Source organism: Gobius niger (genome assembly GCF_951799975.1).
Source record: "Gobius niger genome assembly, chromosome: 14".
Taxonomy (NCBI): Eukaryota; Metazoa; Chordata; class Actinopteri; order Gobiiformes; family Gobiidae; genus Gobius; species Gobius niger.
Genome location: NC_136865.1, coordinates 16,293,936 through 16,315,548, shown reverse-complemented (window position 1 = coordinate 16,315,548; position 21,613 = coordinate 16,293,936). Strand labels below are relative to the sequence as shown.

The following is a 21,613-nucleotide window of genomic DNA, read 5'->3' as shown; positions in this document are numbered from 1 at the left end:
GCTCAAAGATGCTGGCTTTGCAAAAAGGTTGTATGTCCTAAACGTAAGTGAGACATAACACGCTCACTCAAGCCATCATCTGGCCCCAGTGATGGATTGCACCGTGAGTCAAGACGGGACAGAAGAGCGAGGACGGAAGAGGGAGGGCCGCTTTGTTCACCAGGAAATCCTATCTTTCACACCCAGATGCCTAAGTCCACTATAATACTCTGTGTGGCACTATTGGGAGAAATGTTAGTAAGGAATAAATCACATCAAAGGCCTAAAAGTGGATGACTGCAAACATTTACAAAAAGCACAGAACTGAAATGCAAGAGGGGACATAAGTGCATACGTGGACTGAGCGGTGGCATGGGGTCACTCTCTGAAATATCCCGGGTAAACTTTGATGAGGTCAGCAGCACCCGCATTTGAGGCAGTTTGTAACAAAGGGGGGTTGGTGTTTGGAGCAGAGGAGAGAGGAGCGCGAGGAGGAGGTGGTCCACAGCTGGTGCAGCCGGAGCAGCAGTTAGCACCCGCTTCCCCCCCCTCATGCTGCACTGTTTCTTGATGACTCGCTGGGTATTTTTGCAGCCACTCTTTTCTTATTTTGCAGGTAGATGCAGATTTTTTTTCTCGCCAGGGTGGGTCTCAGGTGTGGGTAAAAGAAAAGGTTGGGGAAACAGGAGAGCAGGGACTTTTGATTTAGATCCTCCAAGGGTTTCTGTTAAAGTGCTGACCCTCTTTCTCCGTCGATAAAACGTTTTTCATAATCTCTATGTACAGTAATCTGCGGTTAATGTAATAGTGGCGCCAATAAATTACAACAGTGGATGATAGAGGTTGGCACACCTCACGGAAACTCATAATGCTTTTCTACTGCTCTAAAGGTGAGAAGCAAAAACAATGACTGGAGGGACAGGAAGTGTCATCAGCTGTGCCCGAAATGCTTGCATAGCTGGGTCGAAAAATTCCTGCTATTCAGCAAATGTTTCCTGATAGTCTCCAATAGCAAAGGTTTTATGTGCAACTTTAAAAAATGACTATTTTGCTGACACCTTTCTTAGGAGGGCCAAGTAGGGTGAGTCACTTAAAGGGCAAGTTTGAGTATACCCCAAATACATTGTGCTGCTATACGAACAAAATATAGCACAAGGAGCATTCAACCAATCAGGAAAAAGTACTGTGTTAACACTAAAAATATTACAGCTGAGAGGCTAAAACAAAAGAAGATGATGACCGAGGATCTAATCGGTATAAATAGCAAATACTCATTCTTTAATAAAGTATACGCTTCAACAAAGACTGCTATTGTGCAAAAAAAAACTGTAGCTTATGCAGTATTGGATTTGCACACAAAAACGTGAAGGAGGGCTGAGAAATAAACCTGGCCTTGTGTCTCTTCTCAAAACAAAGCACTCCAATGATCCAAATGCATCTCTATATAAAGTGAAGTCTCAGCACTAAGGCTTGGTGCAAAATTCCACTTTAACAACATCAATCATGACGCTGTGCATGCGTACTTGTGTGCGTGAGCGAGTACACGGAGCACCTGCTGTTTACACACCTGCACTATCTATAGGAACTCCCTCCCTCTATTGTCTACAGCACAGAGCAGCCGAGGTCACAGTGATCTGCTGAGTCAAGTGCAGCCACCAGGAGATATCAAATAGCCTATCATTGGCGTCCAGGGATCGAACAATCATGTTTTCTGCGGTAGCTCTCTCGCTAAAATGTATTCTCACCAATATTCTTTGATAATAATTTTAATAAACCACAACTTTTTTTTCTGATGGTTGCTGTCTAGCCGTGCAGTGAATCAGAATGGTTTATTAATAGGGCGAGTTTTATTGCACTGATGCATGAGTTGCGGGTAACATTTTAGGATGACATAAAGAATAATCAAAGCTGGCATGTGGGTGCTAAGTGCTTTTATCTCCAAGTAAGAAGTACCCACATTCTCCAATGGGAAGTTGACGCAATCGATATATACAAATTATTATGAAAAAGTGCGTCTTCTGAAATTACACTAACAACTAAACTACATGTAAATCAAATACTTTTGCAATATTATAGAAAAGTAATTACTGCTAATGGAGCAGTTTAGCCTTACATTATTTTCTGCATCCCTAATGTAATGATATCAATTATCCACACACATGAGCCTCACAAAGCGCCACTGCAGCGTGAAACATGCTGCTCAGCTGGATACAGCACTCTGGAGACCACCGCGGCCCCAACACCAGATGTTTGTGGGTAACTGTGGTTTTTCTGCCTTCATAAGTGAAAACCTCTCTGTAGGTTAATCTTAAGCATTTTAGACATAATGATTAATTGTGTGTGTTTCCGTTGTTCAACATGGTATGAAGGAGTCAAGCCTTAAAAAACAAACAAAGATAAATTGAGTTAGAGGAAGGAACTGGATTGTGGTGTGTGGAGTTAAGTAGTTTATACTGATGAAGCACTAACGGCAGCTCTATAAACTCCACTGTATACTTTGGTGAAGGTTGTAATCCACAGTTGTCTTTGTGGTTAAAAAAAAAGCTTTGTGTGAATTACGTCATTATATCATGTCTTCGCTACTCAAATATAGCTGGTCTGATGTTTCAAATGTTCCAGCCTACACAATCCTGTCCTATGATGCTGTGATCTATATAAAGTGAGTACTCTGTGTGTGAACTGGCTCTGATACAAGGTCACAGTATAAACTGACCCTGGTCAAGATCAAGCTCAGTTACCGCTCTTTTCTCATTTCCACTCTGTCAGCTGGAATAACACCGTGAGGAAAAGCAGCATGTTCTTCTATATTACTGACCTGATTCTATCTGTGACCAGCTTGAGCTAACCTCTGTTTTTGTGAGGTAGTAGCAGGTGGGACCAAGTGAGATGATACGCAAGTAAGGGTCTTAACAAAGACATGAGCACAGTGTGAACTGGGTGAAGAATAAAGGGAACACATGGAAGAAACAAACAAAGCTAAAAGCAGGAAAATAGCAAAGCCTCTTGTATCTTTGACCTCAAGGATGCTGTATAAATACTGTGTTGTAATTTATCATTAGCAACACACAATATAAAGCTGTAGAACTCACCTGACCGCTCGTATGAGAGTCTTCACTGCAGGAATGACCTCATCCATGGCCACGTCACAATACGCCTTGTCCTCCACATTGTCCTCGCCGACCCCTTCCACTGCCCCATGAAGAGAACAGTCATCAGAAACCACGAATACTAAGAACCCATAAGTTAGATGAACACACACCATCCACGGGAGGACGGGGCTTGAGACGTAGTGAAGTGCGAAACCGGGTGCGGTCATTGAAGCTCCAGCTTTTTTGGACTTTCCCAGGACTGGTGGCCTCTGGGACGTTCTCCTGGCTGGGGGAGTGGCGCACCCCGGAGCTGGGCGGCAGTGGGGAAGCTTTGTTCCGAATGGCTTGGGATGATCGGGAATTGTTCATCCTGATGCGATCCCGGAAACCCATTTTTCCACTAATGGGCAGGATAGAACAGTAAAACAGTTGGCGAGCACATTTTTGCTTGAACATTCGACGAAGCAGCGTTTGGGAACAGGAAAGCAGAAGATGAAAGCACTCAGAAATAATGTGTTAGTCAATATATAAAGTTAACCATCAGCTCACCAACAAACAGAACTGGGACGACAACAGACAACTGTTTCGGGAGGCAGCTTAACCACAGGCCCCTCAGTAACGTTAAAACAAATGTAAAGTGTCTATATCGCTGTCACTGATTCAGCAAAGTCAAAGTGAAACCTGATTCAAGAGGTGCGGCAGTGCTGGCAGGGCAGAATATGTCTCATCAAACATTATAAAAACACTTTTAATCTCAGCAAAAACAGGGGGATTACATTTCAAGTTAAAGGTAGAACAATCATTGGCTAAATAACCCACAATAACCAACAGCAGAAGCGACACAATTCTCAAACAATCGTCGCATAGAGCCCTAATGCAGCAGCTCTCACACGCTCCGAAGACGGCTCCCTATCCAGAGCCGCTCACATGTAACACACAGTCACGGACCCAAAGGCAATGCAAACGTCATGCACCACAGAGCAGTTCCAGCCCGGGCGGTTTCACTCCACATGTTTACGATGATATACTCGTTGTTGTGCGTGAGGCCAGCCATTTAAAATCAGATTTAAATAGATAGACTTGAAGCGTATGAGGGCATTTCACAGGATATGCGAGCTGAAATGCTTTTGGTAAAGGCTAAAGCATAGGAGGAAGAAAGAATGAATGAGGTGCATGCGGCAGGTTTGTTCACATTCATAACTGTTCCTGCCAGAGCCCTGACAGAACATCATGCATCTTTTGAACAACCATATTTATTTAAAAAGAGGGGAAAAAAATGAAAGAGAATGTATTTGAGCAAAAGGGTCAATAGTGAAAGTAAGAAAAGAAGCAGTCAAATTCAATGTCATGTTTTCTATAAACCATCTCAGACATTTGTTTTCTACGCATGGTTTATTTTGGCTGAAAAGAACGGCAGGCTCAGATTCAGTCTAGAATCTTTAGCGTTTACATCTGCACAGATTTCATGCTCCTGGAAGAACAGAGCATGTCCTGATGGGAACATGAGCACTTGTAGACCAGAGGGGAGCATCCACTATGAGGATTTCACTTGAAAGTGCTTGTAAATTTGATAAAAATGTATCGCACCAAACGGGGGGTGTTTTAGTGGCTCAGACGTAGGCATTAAGTGAGCTGCTTCTCTGGTCTAGATGATGAGTGAAACAGGCAGGGTTAGGAAAATGCATGTTAAAAGGGAGTATTATCAGTTTGAGCGTGCCCCGTGCACAGGCTGTTGCCGTGGATACCTCTGCTTGCGGCCAGCGTGTATCCGGAAGAAACCTCGCTTTTTAGAAAGAAGTTGACTGGGGAGACACACAAGGCAGAGGGAGAAAGGGTGAGGGGGAAACTATGGGGAGGAGGGGAGGATGAGTCCTGGGACACTGAGTGAGTGACGGTCCCGTTAGAACAAGGATGAACACAAAGTACTGAGGTACAGGGAGGGGACATCTCTATAGTCCAAATAGCCCCGTCTCACAAATTCACAGAAACACCAAAATGTCGCTGCTTTGGATTATGGAGACAGTTAGGAGGAGGGCTGGTCATGCAGAGGTGATCGCTCCACCGGAGTATATTCATCAAAAGCAGCCTGTCTCAAAGCTGTAGATTTTTACTAAACAACTCCCTTGGATTCCATGCATACACATGAAATATGCTTCTAGTTTACTTTCAACATTGTACACACGTTGCAGTAAAAACGTCTAAAGCACAAACCTGCACGGATCATCTGCCTTCCTGAGGACACATGGAGGGTGAAGGATGGATGGATGTCATGACAACAAAGGAAAAGAAGAGGACAGGATGAGAGACAGGTGAAGATAAAGCTTGTGGGGAGCTGCATCACACTGTTAGTTGAGTTCTGTTAGACAAGTCACACTGGAAGAACTTTGTCTTCCTATTGCTCACGGTATCTCTGCTGTTTAGAGCTCTGTTCACATACACTCAGACTGAAAGTGAGGGCACATGTTTGCAGGCTTCATACCTGTCACCTGACAGGTAGGGGGAGCAGTAGGGGCGCAGCCCTGACAGCAGCGTGTTGTAGGAGTTGTGAAGGGCCTTCTTGTTCTTACGTTGTCGCTGAAGATGACTGAACAGTAACGTCAGTTCTCTGACACCAACCATGCACAAATAAATAGAACAAAAAATAAGAAAAAATATCATAAAGAAATGAAAACATGAAAAGAACACAATAATGGTCCACTCAGAAGAAGAGGAACAAGACGGGTACCCAATAAAAGTTACTGTTTAGGCTCTCATGTTGATCTTCTTTTGAGAAAACAAAATACATGAAATGAATGTGATATTTTCAAATTGTATGTAAATAATACAAAAAAAGGAAATGTATTTTGGTGATGGAAACATTCTTGAGTGGTGGAAATAAACCACTGCCACAACACCCTAAAACAACTATTTATAGCATGAGTAAGCGGTTTCTTAATAAAAGAACATGTTCTGAAGTCCAGCCTGTGAAGTACCCGAAGTGCTGTGTACCTACCTGAATGAGGGCAACATGCTGTCATAGAAGTACCAGGTAGCTGTTAGATATGAGTGCTTGGCATCTGTGGAGTAGAGACGCCACGCCGCCTGAAGCAGAGCAGAAAGAGGAAAACTCTTTCATAAAAATAGTGCAATACATACAGTAGGACTGGGCAATTTATGACATTTTAATCTCAATCTCAATTTTAGTTACACTAATCATCATGGGGCATTTTAGGCGTCAGGTTCATAGCTAGTTCTCTAAGTTTGTGAGTTAAATAAGAGTGGAATGTTTGAGCTGAGGTTTAACTTTCAATAGTTTTTTATTTTTCAAAAGAAAAAATCTTATAAAAAAAACTGAGACTGATAAATATGAAAAAAGCTGCTCATTTTCGGCCGCTGTATCACCCAGCCCTATCACAGTGTAGCTAACAGAGAAAACAGACGCCTCTAATCTAGCACTACCTGTATGAGGTTTGCGGCGGGCATCCTCCTTTTCTCAAAGTGCTTCTGTCGGTGCTGCTCTTGGACCTTCAGAGCAAAACCGGACCCTAGAATCCCCTAAAGGTCAAAGGTTGTAAGTTTATGACTGAACAAGAGATAATGAATGCTTGAATATCATTGGACAAAGGGAGCATTACAGCGGGCAGGGCGAAGAAGGAGACCCCCAGAAGAGCAAAGCCCGCTGCCAGGAGCCGTCCCTGCCACGTCCGAGGGGTCTTGTCACCGTAGCCGATAGTGGTCAGAGTAATCTACAAAGCGTGCATTCAGCACATGATAATTACTATGCAACGTTTTCAATCCTCTTTCTCATATAGTCTATTGTAAACCTAAGATTTTAAAGGAATACATAAGGCAATATTGAGCCTGGGGTGGTTTGAAAGCTACAGTACTCACAGTCCCCCACCAGAGGGAGTCTGCATAGGTGTTGAAGTCTGAGTTATTGTCTTTCTCAGCCAGGTAGACCAGGAACGAGGCAAAGATCAGGACCAGGAAGCCTATGTACCAGGCCGTTATTAACTCCTGCGAGAAGTGAAACACAATACAAGGAGGCCATCAATCACAGGTGTCAACAGCGGCAGCATCTTTGCCATCATAATCCCTGCTTTTGTTAATGCTTCCCTATCATCATTATCAGCAAAACTCTCTCCATCATCACTTTTATCTTGCACTTTGCCGTGACGGCAAACTTAGACAGGCCCCAATTCATCATCATTGTCTCTGTCCAAGTATGTTCTCAAAGCGACGGGTGTCGGCTGTTGAGGTCAGCAAATCAGGAAAACTAATGAAGCTATGGGCTCCAGATTATATCAATTACCAGCAAGTCATCAGCACATCAGAAGCCAGCATTAGGCACATAAGGCCGGGTAATTGCAATACAGCGTCACCATAGCTCCATGCGTGTGGCTAAATTTCAAACATGCGCTCTTGTGGCAGAGCTTTGGAAAGTTGGGGACTGCACGTAACAGTTTGTTCCCACCTTGCTGTGAGCATAAACCACTGAGCCCAGTAGTTTCCAGGTGCCTCCTCGCCTGTCCATACGAACCATACGCAAGATCTGCAGGAAACGCATACTGCGAAGCGCTGAGGTGGCAAAGATGTTGCCCTGCGTCCCTGCCGCGATCACTGCCAATGACGCCACAAACACAATACAATCTAGAAAAGAGAAAAGAGTACAGGAAGTGAAGCAGGCGGCATATTTGAAGGCAGTTTCTTATAAGAGGACGGACCTATGACACAGAAGGGCTTCCTGGCAAACCTGAGGCGGCCCTGCCATCCCCGGTATCTGCAGCAGCAGCCGGCCGCCCAGATCCTGATGAAGTACTCCAGACCAAACACCACGATCATCACGAACTCCTGCAACACAGCACAAAACAACAGGACACTCATACAAAGGAACACTTAATAAGATGAATGTTACAAGTTTATAAGTTGATTAAGTCATATCTACATCATTTCAGTAGATTGTTATTAATATTTTACTTATTGCATTTACACAACAACTAAAATACACTTGCTTCAAAATATTAGCGGAAGAGTAAGTAACACCCACTAACGGCTGATAATGGCAGGGGATGGACAGAAAAAGTGAGATTCTTTTTTTCGATAAATGAGACGCTCCGGTTGAAAAGGAGCCTCAGTGTCCATGACGTTTCCCTGAAGAAGCTGGAGCGCACAGGAAGGAGGGGAGGGCCTGTATTATGGGATAGCTATTTGGATTAGTGCATCATGCCAGTCATTTCTTGCACTGTCAACAACACCTGAATCTGTGTACCTGCTTACACTGCTGTCTCTGTCTCCAACTAAACAGCGCATATACACAATAGGTGGCACGTCTGTGAGGAATAAATGCAGAAAGAGGTCTTACCAGGATAAAGAGACCCTGGTTGGCCATTTTTTGATGGTCTGGGATGGTGGAGAAGACAGACAGCACCAGACAGCTGAACACCAGCAAGAAACTACAAAAAACACAGGTTAAAAAGCACGTCAGGGAGAAGGAAACTGTTTAGAAGTTACATTTAGCTAACAATAAAAGGACGCTGTGGAAGCTTTTAATTCGCTTTGTGCATGATTAGTCATTAGGCACAAACAGTAGCAAAAGCGCAGAGAACTGTTGATCCGTAACACAGCACAAGCAAAGAAACCGAATACATTTCAGTTTAGTGACAAATCTATTGTTTTGTTCTTGGGTGAAGCTATGTAATACCAGAGCAGCCTATGAGGATGTCGTCATGAACATACAATAGCTTTAGTTTCATTATTGTATCTTTTTAATCTTCATAACATGTTTTTTCTGGAGTCTCTACGAATAGGGCTGGTCACCGTTGGTATTGGAATAAAAGTTTAGCAAATAAATATGATATCTCTGGACCAAACGGACATCTTTAATGCCTGTTGGATCCAGGGACAACATTAAAGGAAGTTACTTGGTTGTTTCAGCTGAAAGTAATGAACACAATTTAAAAAAAAAAATACTTTTTTAATGGAATAAATGAAGGTTATTGTTCTGGTTCTAGATGACAAATATTTTAGTGGGCATCAATATCGAGGTTTTTTTAAGTATCATTAAAGCACCTGTATCATAAAAAAATTAACGGTGCCCAGCCCTACGAACAACTATGGGCTATATGGTAAAATGGTAACTTATATAGTACTTTTCCACCTACATTAATAATGTATGGAGACAGACCAATCAATGCTTCTGTATTTTTTTTTTGTCTCCGTGTCAGTGTGCCAGCAGTCTTACATAGTCAAGCTGTTTCATACACCATACCCCAGTCATTACTGTAAGAGTGTAGGACGGCGGAGCTGCACTGGTCACTGGCTCTATGTGAACACTGAGGCTGGGCAGGATTATGGAGGTGCAGCTGCTCCAGATGCTCCACATGCCACACGCCAAAACCAGGGAACACTTGTTGACACCAAACCAATTCTCAAGGGCTCACACAATGGTGCCCTTTCACAGCGATTAGTAATGCGATCAGCCATTCTCAGTCGGCCTAATTTGAGCCAGACAAAAAGCATTTTAAGATCAAAACAAACTGGGAACACAGGACAGAATTTCAAGTATTAGGTCATTGCGTAAACTCAGTGGAACTATAATCAGATTTATAACACATTTATTATTGTGTTACTAGTTGTTTTGGGGAGACAAATATATAGCAGGTTGAACTATATCATCATAATAATAATAATAAGAGGACACAGTGAGGAATAAAGAGAAGCCCCCAGATTTCTACTGTACTGAAATTTGTATATTTGCTAATGCTAATCTGGATTATTTACATCACAAATGTTGTGGATGTTGTTATTAATATGCACTGTCCCTATCAAATGAATAAATAAATAAATACTGTACACTTGAAAGAAGACTATTCCCATTCGGTTCACACTGTTACAGCAAAAAAAGTCACTGGCAGAAACCAGTTTGCCTGGCCTGCCAGACACTCCACATTTCTGTTCAAATATCTTTGAAATATCTATGAAAAAGCATGTAGTTTGGCAGGCCAGGCAAGAAACCAGTCACGTTACAGTAATTATGCATATGTGCTCAGGGGGGATTGAACCTGCATATTTGCATTACATTATTATTGTAAAAAGTACATCTTCATATTATTATTGCCTCAAACAAACATTTAACTCATGGCCACTTGGATAAAATAAAATAAACAGCAGATTATTTAAAAAGAAAATAAAAAAGAGCTGACGAAACAGTCCTTTCCTTCAATTAACTGAAGGTGCAGTGTTTGCATAAAGACGAGGCGGACAGGAAACAAATTACAGTGTCTACATTTATTTTACTGTAAATGTTATGTCTGTTTGTTATAGTCTGGTTAATGTGTTTTCACAGAATATGGATGCTCGTGAGTGTGAAATAAAGCCTGTTCATCTTTCACATACACAAACTCCAGTACAGCTCACAATGATTTCTAAATGTACATTCATAATTTGTGTCATAGCCATTAGATTATTATTTTTTTTAAACTTTTTTTTATCATTGTGCCCAATGAATGACAGTAACCCAGCAGAACAACCAGCCTCCTCCTGCTCCACGTAAATAAAATGTGTTTACAGCGCCTTAACAATGCCATCAATAAGTAAATACATAAATACATTAGAAAGCCAGGAGACATTCGGGCCATGGATGTCGAGCGGTGAAGGAGTCACATTTCTGCTGAGGGCACACTTTAGCGGAGTACAACTATCCTCCGGCTCTCCTCCTTCACAAGGAAATGTCAATTAAGAGCAAAGCATCAGTCCAAATCCACCAAATCAGCAGAGCAGTTCCCAGGGGACACAGACAGAAACCCTGCTCTGAGTGCTTCATGTAATGTCCTGTCTCAACCAAATATTATTGGACCAAAAAGATATCAGTGGGATTAATCACAATTTAAAGGCATAAAGAGATTAACACCAAACATGTATAAAGATATGGGTATTTATAAGGATAAGGCTACATACATTATTAATCCCCATAGGGAAATTTGTCATCTGCATTTGACCCATCCTCTGATGCCGCTGGGGTGACCCGTAAGGAGCAGTGGGCAGCCCCCGACAGTGTCCGGGGACCAATCTGCAGATGTGGAGTCATGTTTTTAATGACTCCTCAGATCACCCAGACCTACGCAGGTACGGGGAGAACAGACAGACAGATGCGCCCAACACCGGCTTTGAGTTTGTCAGTAACTGCTCTTGCAAATACTAATAGTATTAAACACAAAGTACTAAAAACTGGTAAGATCTACTGTACTGCCTGACCTACTATACTGTTGGATTACCTTTGATTACAGCACATTCACTTTGGCACTTTATCGATAGGAGCCTCTGAAATGTCAATTGCATTATTTTTTCTCACTAAGATCTTCACTAAGATCCTCACTAAGATTCTCAATTGGTTAGCCCCATCTGAACTCTGTGGTGGCCAATCCATGCTCTCAGTCGTTCAAGAGTTGTCCATATTCAATGAAGGTATTCAAGTCGTCTTCTGTACTCAGTGGTTGAAGTCTCGATATCGTCTTGATATCGTTGTGAACACGATCATTTATGTTACTCTCAGCTCCATCAGAGCAGCATAAACATTGACTGTGGAATCTGGGGTCAGGTGCTTAAAAAGTAAAATGAAATGAAGGACGTAAACTGCTTGAGTAGACCATAAAACATCACTGAATTAATCTTCCCAATTGGTCTTAGGCTAGGATTTTGAAGTGATTTGTCCATTATCAATTATATTGTCAAATATATCGTTATCCCCTCCTGGAACCAGGACAACAGAGCGCCCGCATGATCCGGGAGCTCTGTTGTCGGGGGCTTCGTGCCCCTGGTAGGGTCTCCCATGGCAAACTGGTCCTAGGTGACGGGTCAGACAAAGCGCGGTTCAGAAGCTCCTTATGAGAGAACAACAGGCCCGGTTAATCGTGAGGCCGTCCTTCTGTGGACCCACCACCTGCAGGAGGAGCCATAGGGGCTGGTGCAATGTGATTTGGGCAGCTCCAATGGCTGTCCCCACGACCCGGCAACGGACAAGTGGAAGAAAATGGATGGATGGATGGATGGATGGATGGGTATATCGTTATCGTGACATTTCTTTTTTATATCGTGATATAGATTTTAGGCCATATCGCCCTGCCCTAGTGTGTAAATGGTGCCTCATGCTCCGTGAATAACCTGGTCATTCAGGCTGTCCAGGTCGTCAGCTCATCTCATTCTTTGGGCACATAGTGTTGCAGAACCTAGACGTGAGCGACCCCAGATCATAAGAGTTTGTTAAATCCACGTGTCGACTTTTTCTTTTGGTCAGGCAGTGTACAATGGGCGGTAACTGTGTCACCTTTTACCTATGTCAGGTAACAAAGACATCTATCTGCTCTCCTAATCATGGCTTACATTTGTAATAGTCTCCGCATCATCAAACACAGCGAAGAACATCATATACTGTATAAGAAATGAAAGTCAGCTGCTGAGGAACATCTTACTTAGCCTGTCTTACTAATTGCTCCAGAAGTTTTGGGGAGAGAAATGCATGCTCTGCTATATACACAGAATATCTGACTTTTCCACAAAAGCCAACTGAGCGCAATTTGTCTCGTGGACACTGTGGAGAATCGAGAAAAATGCAAGCGCAGGATAAGACATAAAAGGAACGATAGAAGGAGAAGGAAGAGAAGGGAGCGGAGGAGAGATCTCATTGTGTGTTCCTCTAAACTACCCTCATTCATTTACGTCCCCACTTCGGTTATAAAGTTTACCTCCCCAGTGAAAGTCTAACTGATCAGAGGTGCGGGGCGAGAGAGCGCACATTTGACTAAAGCTCCAGAGGCCCATTGGGGGAGCTCCAGGGGCAGACGCGGGGATATGTACAGCAGGATACGGGGGAACTAGATTGCTTTTAATGGAGGCTGCTTTTACGACTCTATTCCTGTAAGCAGATAGTATAAGTGAAAACATCTCACGTTACTTTGACACGACTGAGAAAATATTACGGGACAAAATGAAGAATAATGAAGATATACACCGATAAGAATAACATTATGACCCATATGTGAATACAATAACACACATTACCTCAGCGGACACTTTAGAGCAGGGGTTCTCAACTGAAGGGGATAGAATCACTACTTGAGTCTGTTAAAATGGCTGTTGTCGGGTTCTTCTTATCATAATGTGAGCCTTGACCGAGCACATTTTCTCCAGTTCGACTGAAAGCTTCTTGAAATAAAGCGTCAAAATAGCACCAAAACGAGACGTAAGTGATGAAAAAGTGATGAAAAAGCGAGAAAATAAGTGACAGAGACGCAATAAAACAGGTGACAAAAAAGTGATGAAAAATCAACAAAGAAGCAACAAAAACAAGTGACGAAAAAGTGACAAAAAAGTGATGAAAAAGTGATGAAAAGGTGCCAAAAATGCAGCAAAACAAGCAACAAAAAAGGAAGAAAATCGCACCAAAACGGGCGACAAAAATTGATGAAAAAGCACCAAAAAAATGCCCAAAACACAACAAAACAGGCAATGCAAAAGTGATGAAAAAGCAACAAAACAAGTGACAAAACCGGTGACAAAAGTGATGAAAAAGCAACAAAAAAAGCATCAAAAAAACTAAAAAAGCATCAGTTTTGTAGGTCTTAGCTGGTAGTCATTGTATATAAGATACCACTATTTACTATTTAATTGTTTTTTCCTCACATTTCCTGCCTATTTGCACACCCTGAGTGTTTCTAAGAGCTGAATGTAACAAGTATATACATTGTGAGATCAATAAAGGCTATCTTATCTTATCTTAGCCGTTTTGTTATAATCCTTACAGAGGCATTACACTGGCTGTAAGCTCCAGCCGAGAAGCTGTTTTTTTGTGTGTGAAGCTAAACTGAAGAAAATGTGCTCGGTTAAGGCGGGAGTTAAAGGGTTACTGCTTATTCAACAACAATCTTTCTTTGAGTCTAAGTCATATTTCGTCATCCCAGGCAGGTGATTGTGGGTCCCGACGCCACACCAGTCGAGAACCACTGCTTTAGAGCACATCGCTTTGTTTTGTTTTTTTACATCTTTTAAGTTGATCCAAAACTGCAGCTCTAATGGAGTGTTCCCGGTCAGTCGGTGTCTGGATCTATCAAAAGTGCCTGGGGAGACTGAAGGCCATGGAGTCTGGTCAAATAGACGAGCTACAATATCTCAATTGAATTAAACACTTTGGGTGAATGAAACACTTTCCGCGTGATATGTTGGCACTTCACAAGAGCAACTAAAGTGTCGCATAACGTGATGTAATACACAAAGATGGAGTGCAGAAGGTAAGCTTGAAAAGTCAGGGTGAGCGTGGACATAAAGTGAAAGAGGTCATGGTTAAGAGACGTTTTCGATGTGCAACATACAAGAGCAAACGCAGGCGCCGGTTTGATCAATGATGCTCTGACAATGGCTTTCCAGGGATTGACTCGCAGGCGGTGCACGCGCAAACAAAATGATTATTGAGCGCAGCGGAGCCACCCCCCGCGCAAGGCCAGGTAAACATAACTGTCCACCTAAACAAACGACGCCCGTGTCAAACTCGGAGTGGGAACATGCGATTTATTTAGCTAATGCATTGACAGATACATCTGAACTTGAACTTGTGTCAGGGGTCACCTTGGTTATCTGGGCTATTAAAGAGAAGGGAGAGGATAATGTGGCAGTAAGGGGGAGGAGTGAGATGTCGTCAGTAGCAGAGGAGAAAAAGGTGGTAACAGTAGAAAGATATTAATAGCGTTTCCCTTGACTTTAAATAGCGACCGCGCGGGGGGAAAATGTGCACAGGTAGGCTGCAAGCGAGCACGGAGCAGGCCGGTCCTCTGTCCCGTGAGCTAAAACACACACCCCTCCCTTGCCCCTCCTCCTGCTGCAAACTTTTCAAAGCCAACGCACAAACAAATAGGAGATGAAAAGTGCTTTTTCACAGCAAAAGGAGCTGACTGGGCGATTTAGTGGCACTCATACTGGCCCCAGAAAGAGAAGGCACAGAGAGAGTGTGAGTGTTACGTGTTTTCACTGGATGCCTTCAGAAACGTATGTGAACAGATCAATTATTTACACAAGTGGGGAAACAATGTTGGGTAATGAGCGTTAGTCACACGGTTCACGAAAGGTGCAGCCGTGGCAGTTTACACGAGGAGGAGACTTCAAATACAAGCACTTGAGAGGATACGCGGCGCGCGACTCCTCCGCTGTCTGACTGTACGTGATGCATTTCAAACACGGTGACACATACAGTCGGTTTTCGTCACTGCAGAGCGTCAGCCCAAACGCACAACAAGGCACCAATTGAGACAGTATTCCAGGAGATGATTCACTGACAGATTACTGGACTGCTTCTGCTTTGAGTAAGGCCACCGTCGTTCTAATCGCCGGCAGGAAACACAGAGGAAAGGTAAAAAAGGAGTTACATCAATACCATAAAAAATGAGACTGTGAAAATGTACTGAGTGGAAAGTTAGAGACCCAAACACAAAAGATAACATTTACGCAGCAAACACCAAAAGTGTGTTCTAAGGATGAACTTGGAACACAGAACATGGCTTTTTCAGCAAAAAGCCCTCTAAAAAAAGGTATCTCTCTCCTTGTAACGCCATGTGACTTTGTAAAAATCCCCCAGCGGCCCGCGTACAGGTCATCTCGGCGCTTGAGGACAGGTACAGCTCAAGGGAATCTACTAAAAATGTGACTAATATCTCTGAAAACTGCATAACAAGGCCAAAGCTTAAATACGTTGTTGTTGATGTATGTTTAAAGTGTCGGTGTTCAATCATTTAGGTAACAATTAGGCTGGTCTAAATCTTCATGTTACTGCTGGGTGGGCATTTGAAATCCCCACCGGAGCTAATCTCGGTGGCTTTGATGAGGTAAGTTAAGGACGGGGCACAGCCACACGAACCACCATTCACATTCTTCATTCATTCATTCACACAATGTCTATATTGTCATAAATCAAATACAGTCGTTCATAATCTTTCCATTTAACCTCTTAACCCCCACCTGAACCGAGCACATTTTCTCCAATTTGTCATTATCCAAATCTAAAGGCAAAAAAAAGCATCAAAATAGTGACGAAAACGAGGATGAAAATGCAACAAAAAAGCAAAAAAGTGACAAAAAACGATAGTCAGACCAATTTTTCCAAATGTCTGGTCTATAATCCTGTAAAAACAAACACAGGATTATAGCACTGGCCAATTTTATTTTATTACTTTAGGTGATCCAGTCATAGTTTCTGTCCCAGCTTTGATTCATTGTCGTTAGCATTAGAATATTGTTACTAGCCGCGGCATTTTGCACGGCGATCAAAAATACAACAGTGGAGGTGAAAACTAACTTCTGCACTTCAAAATGACCATATTGTCCATATTGAGGTTTAGTGAAACTTGTGTTTAACAAACTTGAAGCCAACCAGTTTTTCTCACCTCTCCTGAGGCCTGGTGAGTTGTGGGAGGACTCGTTTTAAAGCCCTGACTTTGCTCTTTCCAATACAAAAAACGGGAAGTCTCTAACATCAAATATCGGATATATCGGCCGGCCGATACAAAAAGAGACAGCTCAGCCGGAGGGAGATTAAAAGTCATTTACAAAGCACAGGCTTTTGTTATTTATTGAAAACAATTTAAAACGCTATCAAAATGAGTTTGCAATCACTTCTTAATAACTCAGTTCTGCCAGTGCACTGACGCTGGTGAATCTCTGGTTTTTTTTACCTAATAGACAAAAATGCTGATACGCTTTAATAAATGAAGTTAATCAATGCAGGCTCATTATTATAATCATTATTGAATTCAAAATGATTCGACAATAAGGATAAAGCTTTGAAATGCATAATTGTATATACAGTAAGCCCACTAAGCCGGAAGAAATGGTGACCACTGTAAAACTGTGACTGAGCCTCTAATGATAAGAAGTAGGCGCCACACTTGCACTCACATCTTGAGCGCCCGGGCCCGACAGCCAATCACAATCCAGCACCAGCGTCTGCACTTTGCTGCCTATTCAGTTGTCAGCGTAGCGTGCAGTGACATTTAGCTCTGGCAGCGTTAGCCTAATTAGCACTGGGTCTCCAAACGCTTTAGTAAGAGCACAGCCTGTCACCTTGCTATACGGCATTGTGACTCTTATACAACGGGATCATGGGAACTACGGGGTCCCTACATAAGGAAAAAAAAAACTTCAAAACAGGTGGTGGTACCGGTCATGTGATTTTGCTGAGGTGCAGATGTTCATACTCCCTGCTTGACCAGGTCCCACAGTGAATTTAAGGCCGATCATCATTAGTCTGTGGCAGTTATAATCCCGTTACATTGGCAGCGGGGATCTCAGGTGATGGATTACGGAGGGTCAAGGGCAGCTCAATAGCGAAAAGAAAAAGAAAGCAGAGATGGCAACATTTGAACTGGGGGTAATGGGATTGGCCTGGGTAGGGTTTGGCGTCAGAGGTGTGAGAAAGAGGGGCCCGCCATCTCCGTGGTCAGTGGATGTCTAAGAACTGGGATTTAAATAAACAGTGGACACTGACAATATACCAATACAGGGTTGGGATAAATGATCTAGTAAAGTATATGCCCGAAAGGCAAATGACTGATTTTGTATGAGTGATGTGTCAACCACGCTCATGTTTAAAAGAGGAACAGAAAATACGAAAGGAAGCATCTTCTAAAACATGTGATGCAAAAAGAGTGAACTATTATGCTTACCCCACTGATAAACAGATTGTAATGTTTAACTTTTTTTTGCCAATAATTTATTGCAGGTACAGATTGAAGGAGGGAGGATGGAGACCTTCAATAAGCTGCTGAAGCCGTGAGTTGCTGCACTTGAGCACATGAGCTCTATGTTTGTGTAGGCTCTCTGTCATCCAGGAATTTTCCTTCACAGCAGATTTTCAAATGTTGTCTACTGGACAGGCCTGGCTCTTTCTTCAGAGGCCTCTTCCTGTTGTTGAAGGAATAGGCCACCGTTTTTGCATACTGACGTATGTTCTTACCTTAGCATAGATGAGTTGATGAGTACCTGTCTGGTCTTTACGCATGCGCTCAGTCAAGCAAAAACATGTTGTTATATTGTAAGGCGTAATAATACCTTAGGAGCACAATATAGTGCCACTTTTTATCCGCTTAGAAAATCGACCTGTTTAATTTTGTGTTACTATACTTGGATCGTGAGTCACGTAGCGGTTTTTAAATTGGGAAAACATGGAAGAGCTTGGTCACTTTTAGTTTCACCCCAGTTTGGGTCCATGAGGAGGAGAGGCTAAATGCTAACAACATGTTCGGTGTTTTTGCGTGACTGAGCGCTCACGTAAAGACCAGACAGGTACAAATCAACTTGTCTAAGCTCAGGTAAGAACATATCTCAGTATGCAAAAATGGTGGCCTATTCCTTTAAGAGGTTTCCTCCAGGTACTCCGGTTTCCCCTACCACTAAAAACATCAACAATATGCGCCCCTCTGGGGCCAGGACTCCTCTGAAAAAGTGATTCTTAATCTCAGTGGGACTTTCCTTGTTTAAATAAAGGTCAAATAAAATATTTCAAAGTTCTTTCTACATGAATTGCAGCCTATCCTGCCACACCTGTTTTAACATTTCAATCAACAAGCACCTTTATGTATTGACTTTTTTTCTATCGTGTTCTCTTAAAATACTAATGAAGTTTTCCATACAGACTACTTCTTTCCATCAACATTTAAAAATAACAAATAACACAGATATGCTTCTGACACTGTTGAGCAGAGGTCCTTGCAGGCACCTTGTAAAAACACACAGTTACCATAACAGCAACCTCTGGCCTCAGGCTGGAGCTGGTGTGTGTTGTTTGGTGATGCCCGAGTTTGTTCTGGGACAGTGCGGTGGGTGAATCCTGCTCCATGGACAGAGCAGAGCTTCACTTTCGCCGCGTTATCCCTGCTGTAAAAGTCAAACAGCAGTGTGTCATGACATGAGCAGCTGTTTGTCTGCCGCTCTGTGATTTGTCATTTTCAAACAGGGTCCAGAGCCACACTCCGGGTGAAAGTCAATACGCTTATCACCCCAAAGATCACCAGTCAGTGTTTTCTTCCACAACTCCCAGCAGAAATGAGCAGACTGTATAAGTGTGTTGCCATGAAGAAGTTCTCACTGGGATAAAGGGTAGTTCGGGCCCCACAGAAAGGAAGTCGGAATATGTAAAGGTATAAACAAATGCTGGTCAGTTAGAAGAAACCAAAATGAAAATCTTTATATTTGTCTCTCACCCCCTGAATCTTGTTTAGAGTTCTGGTGAAGTGGTCCACTCGAGGCCTCTTCAGCACACACTCCTCTCTTTAACTCATTACGACCAATTAGGTGACAGAGCAGGGAGGAGCAGCGGATGGGAGCTATAGATAATATGCCTCTGAATAATTCATCCCTCTGTGACTCGGGCCCTGCCTCTGGCCGTTACTGTGACGACCCCATCTCCTCGTCTCCTCAGTCCTCATCAAGTTTGTTGTAATCTGCTACAAAATGACCAAAAAACGTTTTAAAAAGATGAGTGAAGCGAGGATTGAACATTTTCAGAAAGAAAAATTGTGAACAAAGTTTAGCAGGTATGGATGCAATACACGGAGCTAAAATCTATGAAATCTTGTAAAGGCTTCATATCTACAGTATGTTTAATATTATTAAAAGTAGTAGTAGTTGTAGTAGTAGTGATTTTGATGAGTTTAAAATACTAGTATGATGTATGTAACTGTGGCCATAAGGTCTCTGACGCCTGTTGCGGCGGTAACTCCCAAACCCCCGGAAGTAAGGGATGCCGTCAAGCTGAAGAAGGAGTCCTACTTGGTCTTGTTGGCTTCTAGGACTCAGTGGGAGGAGTTCAGAGAAGCCATGGAGGAGGACTATCGGTCGGCCTCAAAGAAATGCTGGCAAACCATCCGGTGCCTCAGGAGGGGGACGCAGTGCTCCACCAACACTGTTTACAGTGCGGGTGTGGAGTTACTGACCTGATGTTGTCAGGCGGTGGAAGGAGTATTTCAAGGATCATTGTCCCGGTCGCGGCACACTGGTGTTCCAGCCATGTTCTATTGGGAGGAGGCTCCAGGAAGACCCAGGACATAATGGGACCATGTCTCTGAGCTGTCCTGTGTCGCCTTGGGGTCTTCCCAGAACAGCTGGAGCAGGTTTGCATGGATCGGGAAGTCTGGGCATCTCTGCTCAGACTGTTACCTCCGCGACCCGGCCCCGGATAAAGCGGAAGAAAATGGAGGTTGGGTGGATCTCACTAACAAACTTTAATTTATAAATATACACAATTGCTATCAATAAACCCCATGTTTGGTTGGTTTGAGCATGTTTACCTCACTGAGGGCACAGAGAAATGTTTGTAAAATATTTGTTTCATGTTCATTTTCTAAAATATTTAGAAAAAAACTCATATATTCTTTAAGTGACAATGAGGCAGAATTTGATATTATCCAACAAAATATCAAATCTTACAGTCAATGCAAAGTTAATGCAACTATAGGCTTCTGTGTATTGTTTCGTATAAGAAGTCCCGTGATGTCACAGGGAACACAGACTGGACAACCCGCTGTCTGGAGAACAGGTGCCTTCATGAAAGATTACAGCGGGCCATTATGTGCAAAGATAGAACAAGGGGAGGGGTGGGGGTGATGGCAGAAGTACAGTGACCACACAGAGCACGTATCAGCCGGACAGAGAGATAGATGATGAGAAAAAGTGGACAGGAGAAGGTGTCTGAATAATGAATTGGACATAGGGAGGGGACAGTGAGGCGCAAAGGGCCAGAATGGGAACAAGCGGATGAGGTTTTGTCTGTGAGAGCTCATCACACACTTGCTGACAGAGCTTTAATCCGGGGCCAAAGAGAAGGGCCCGCACTTGTGGATACGCATACGCTGACAACATGTAATATCAGGTTCACTCAATTTTGTGTGGGCTGCTCTGAGATACGCTTTAAGCAAAAAGCATCAAGACATGTGTCGGAAAATTAGATTAAGGAAAACTGCTAATGATAATAAAAGGGCACACTCTGAAGAGGGGATGGTCCCATTGTGGGGCGCTGGAGACCCGACAACTTGTAAAATTAATTGAATATTACACCTTTTCAAATAGAAGAAGACTTTATTTTTTGCTCAGGCATCGATGGTGTGTTTGTACATACTTGTATTTGGATTGTGGTGAGCTGTCACTGTCGAGAAATGTTTAGCCAGAGGCCGGGATAAAATTAATAGTGGAGAAAGTGCAACAAAACCAAACGTTTAGACTGGAGGAAGAAAGAAATTGTCACACAGACAGATTAAATCATGAAGAGTACAAAATCGAAAGCACGCCGAGGAATTGGAAAAGAGGGAGGACACAAAAACACTCCGACCATGAGGGACTGACAGCAAGAGCAATTAAGAGCGAGTCGTTAACATTTGATTGTTTATGTTGCGTGCACGTTGCGACTGGTCGGCTGGGCCCACACATATTACTGGATCTCTATAAACTGCACACGCTCGGATGCTCTCACATCAGCAAATGTGCACCGGGCAATCAGGACCTTTTCCTGCGAGCGTGCACAGTCAGCCACACCA

The 21,613-nt window shown here is 43.0% G+C and overlaps 1 protein-coding gene across 3 annotated transcripts in view; it reads right to left on the bottom strand.

Moving 5' to 3' along the window:
• Positions 1-21,613, bottom strand: part of kcnq4 (potassium voltage-gated channel subfamily Q member 4) — a 47,399-nt gene that overhangs the window by 3,751 nt on the left and 22,035 nt on the right. Inside the window, exons 3-12 of one of the 3 annotated variants that reach the window (XM_079570705.1) lie at positions 8,410-8,500; positions 7,772-7,898; positions 7,522-7,697; positions 6,939-7,064; positions 6,683-6,793; positions 6,507-6,602; positions 6,061-6,149; positions 5,548-5,673; positions 3,239-3,468; positions 3,069-3,168 (exon numbers count right to left, since the gene is read on the bottom strand). In XM_079570705.1, the coding sequence (XP_079426831.1) occupies positions 3,069-3,168; positions 3,239-3,468; positions 5,548-5,673; positions 6,061-6,149; positions 6,507-6,602; positions 6,683-6,793; positions 6,939-7,064; positions 7,522-7,697; positions 7,772-7,898; positions 8,410-8,500 (1,272 nt within the window). Of the gene's footprint in view, positions 1-3,068; positions 3,169-3,238; positions 3,469-4,813; positions 4,871-5,547; positions 5,674-6,060; positions 6,150-6,506; positions 6,603-6,682; positions 6,794-6,938; positions 7,065-7,521; positions 7,698-7,771; positions 7,899-8,409; positions 8,501-21,613 lie in introns of all 3 variants that reach the window. The other 2 variants (XM_079570706.1, XM_079570707.1) reach the window with 2 other exon arrangements.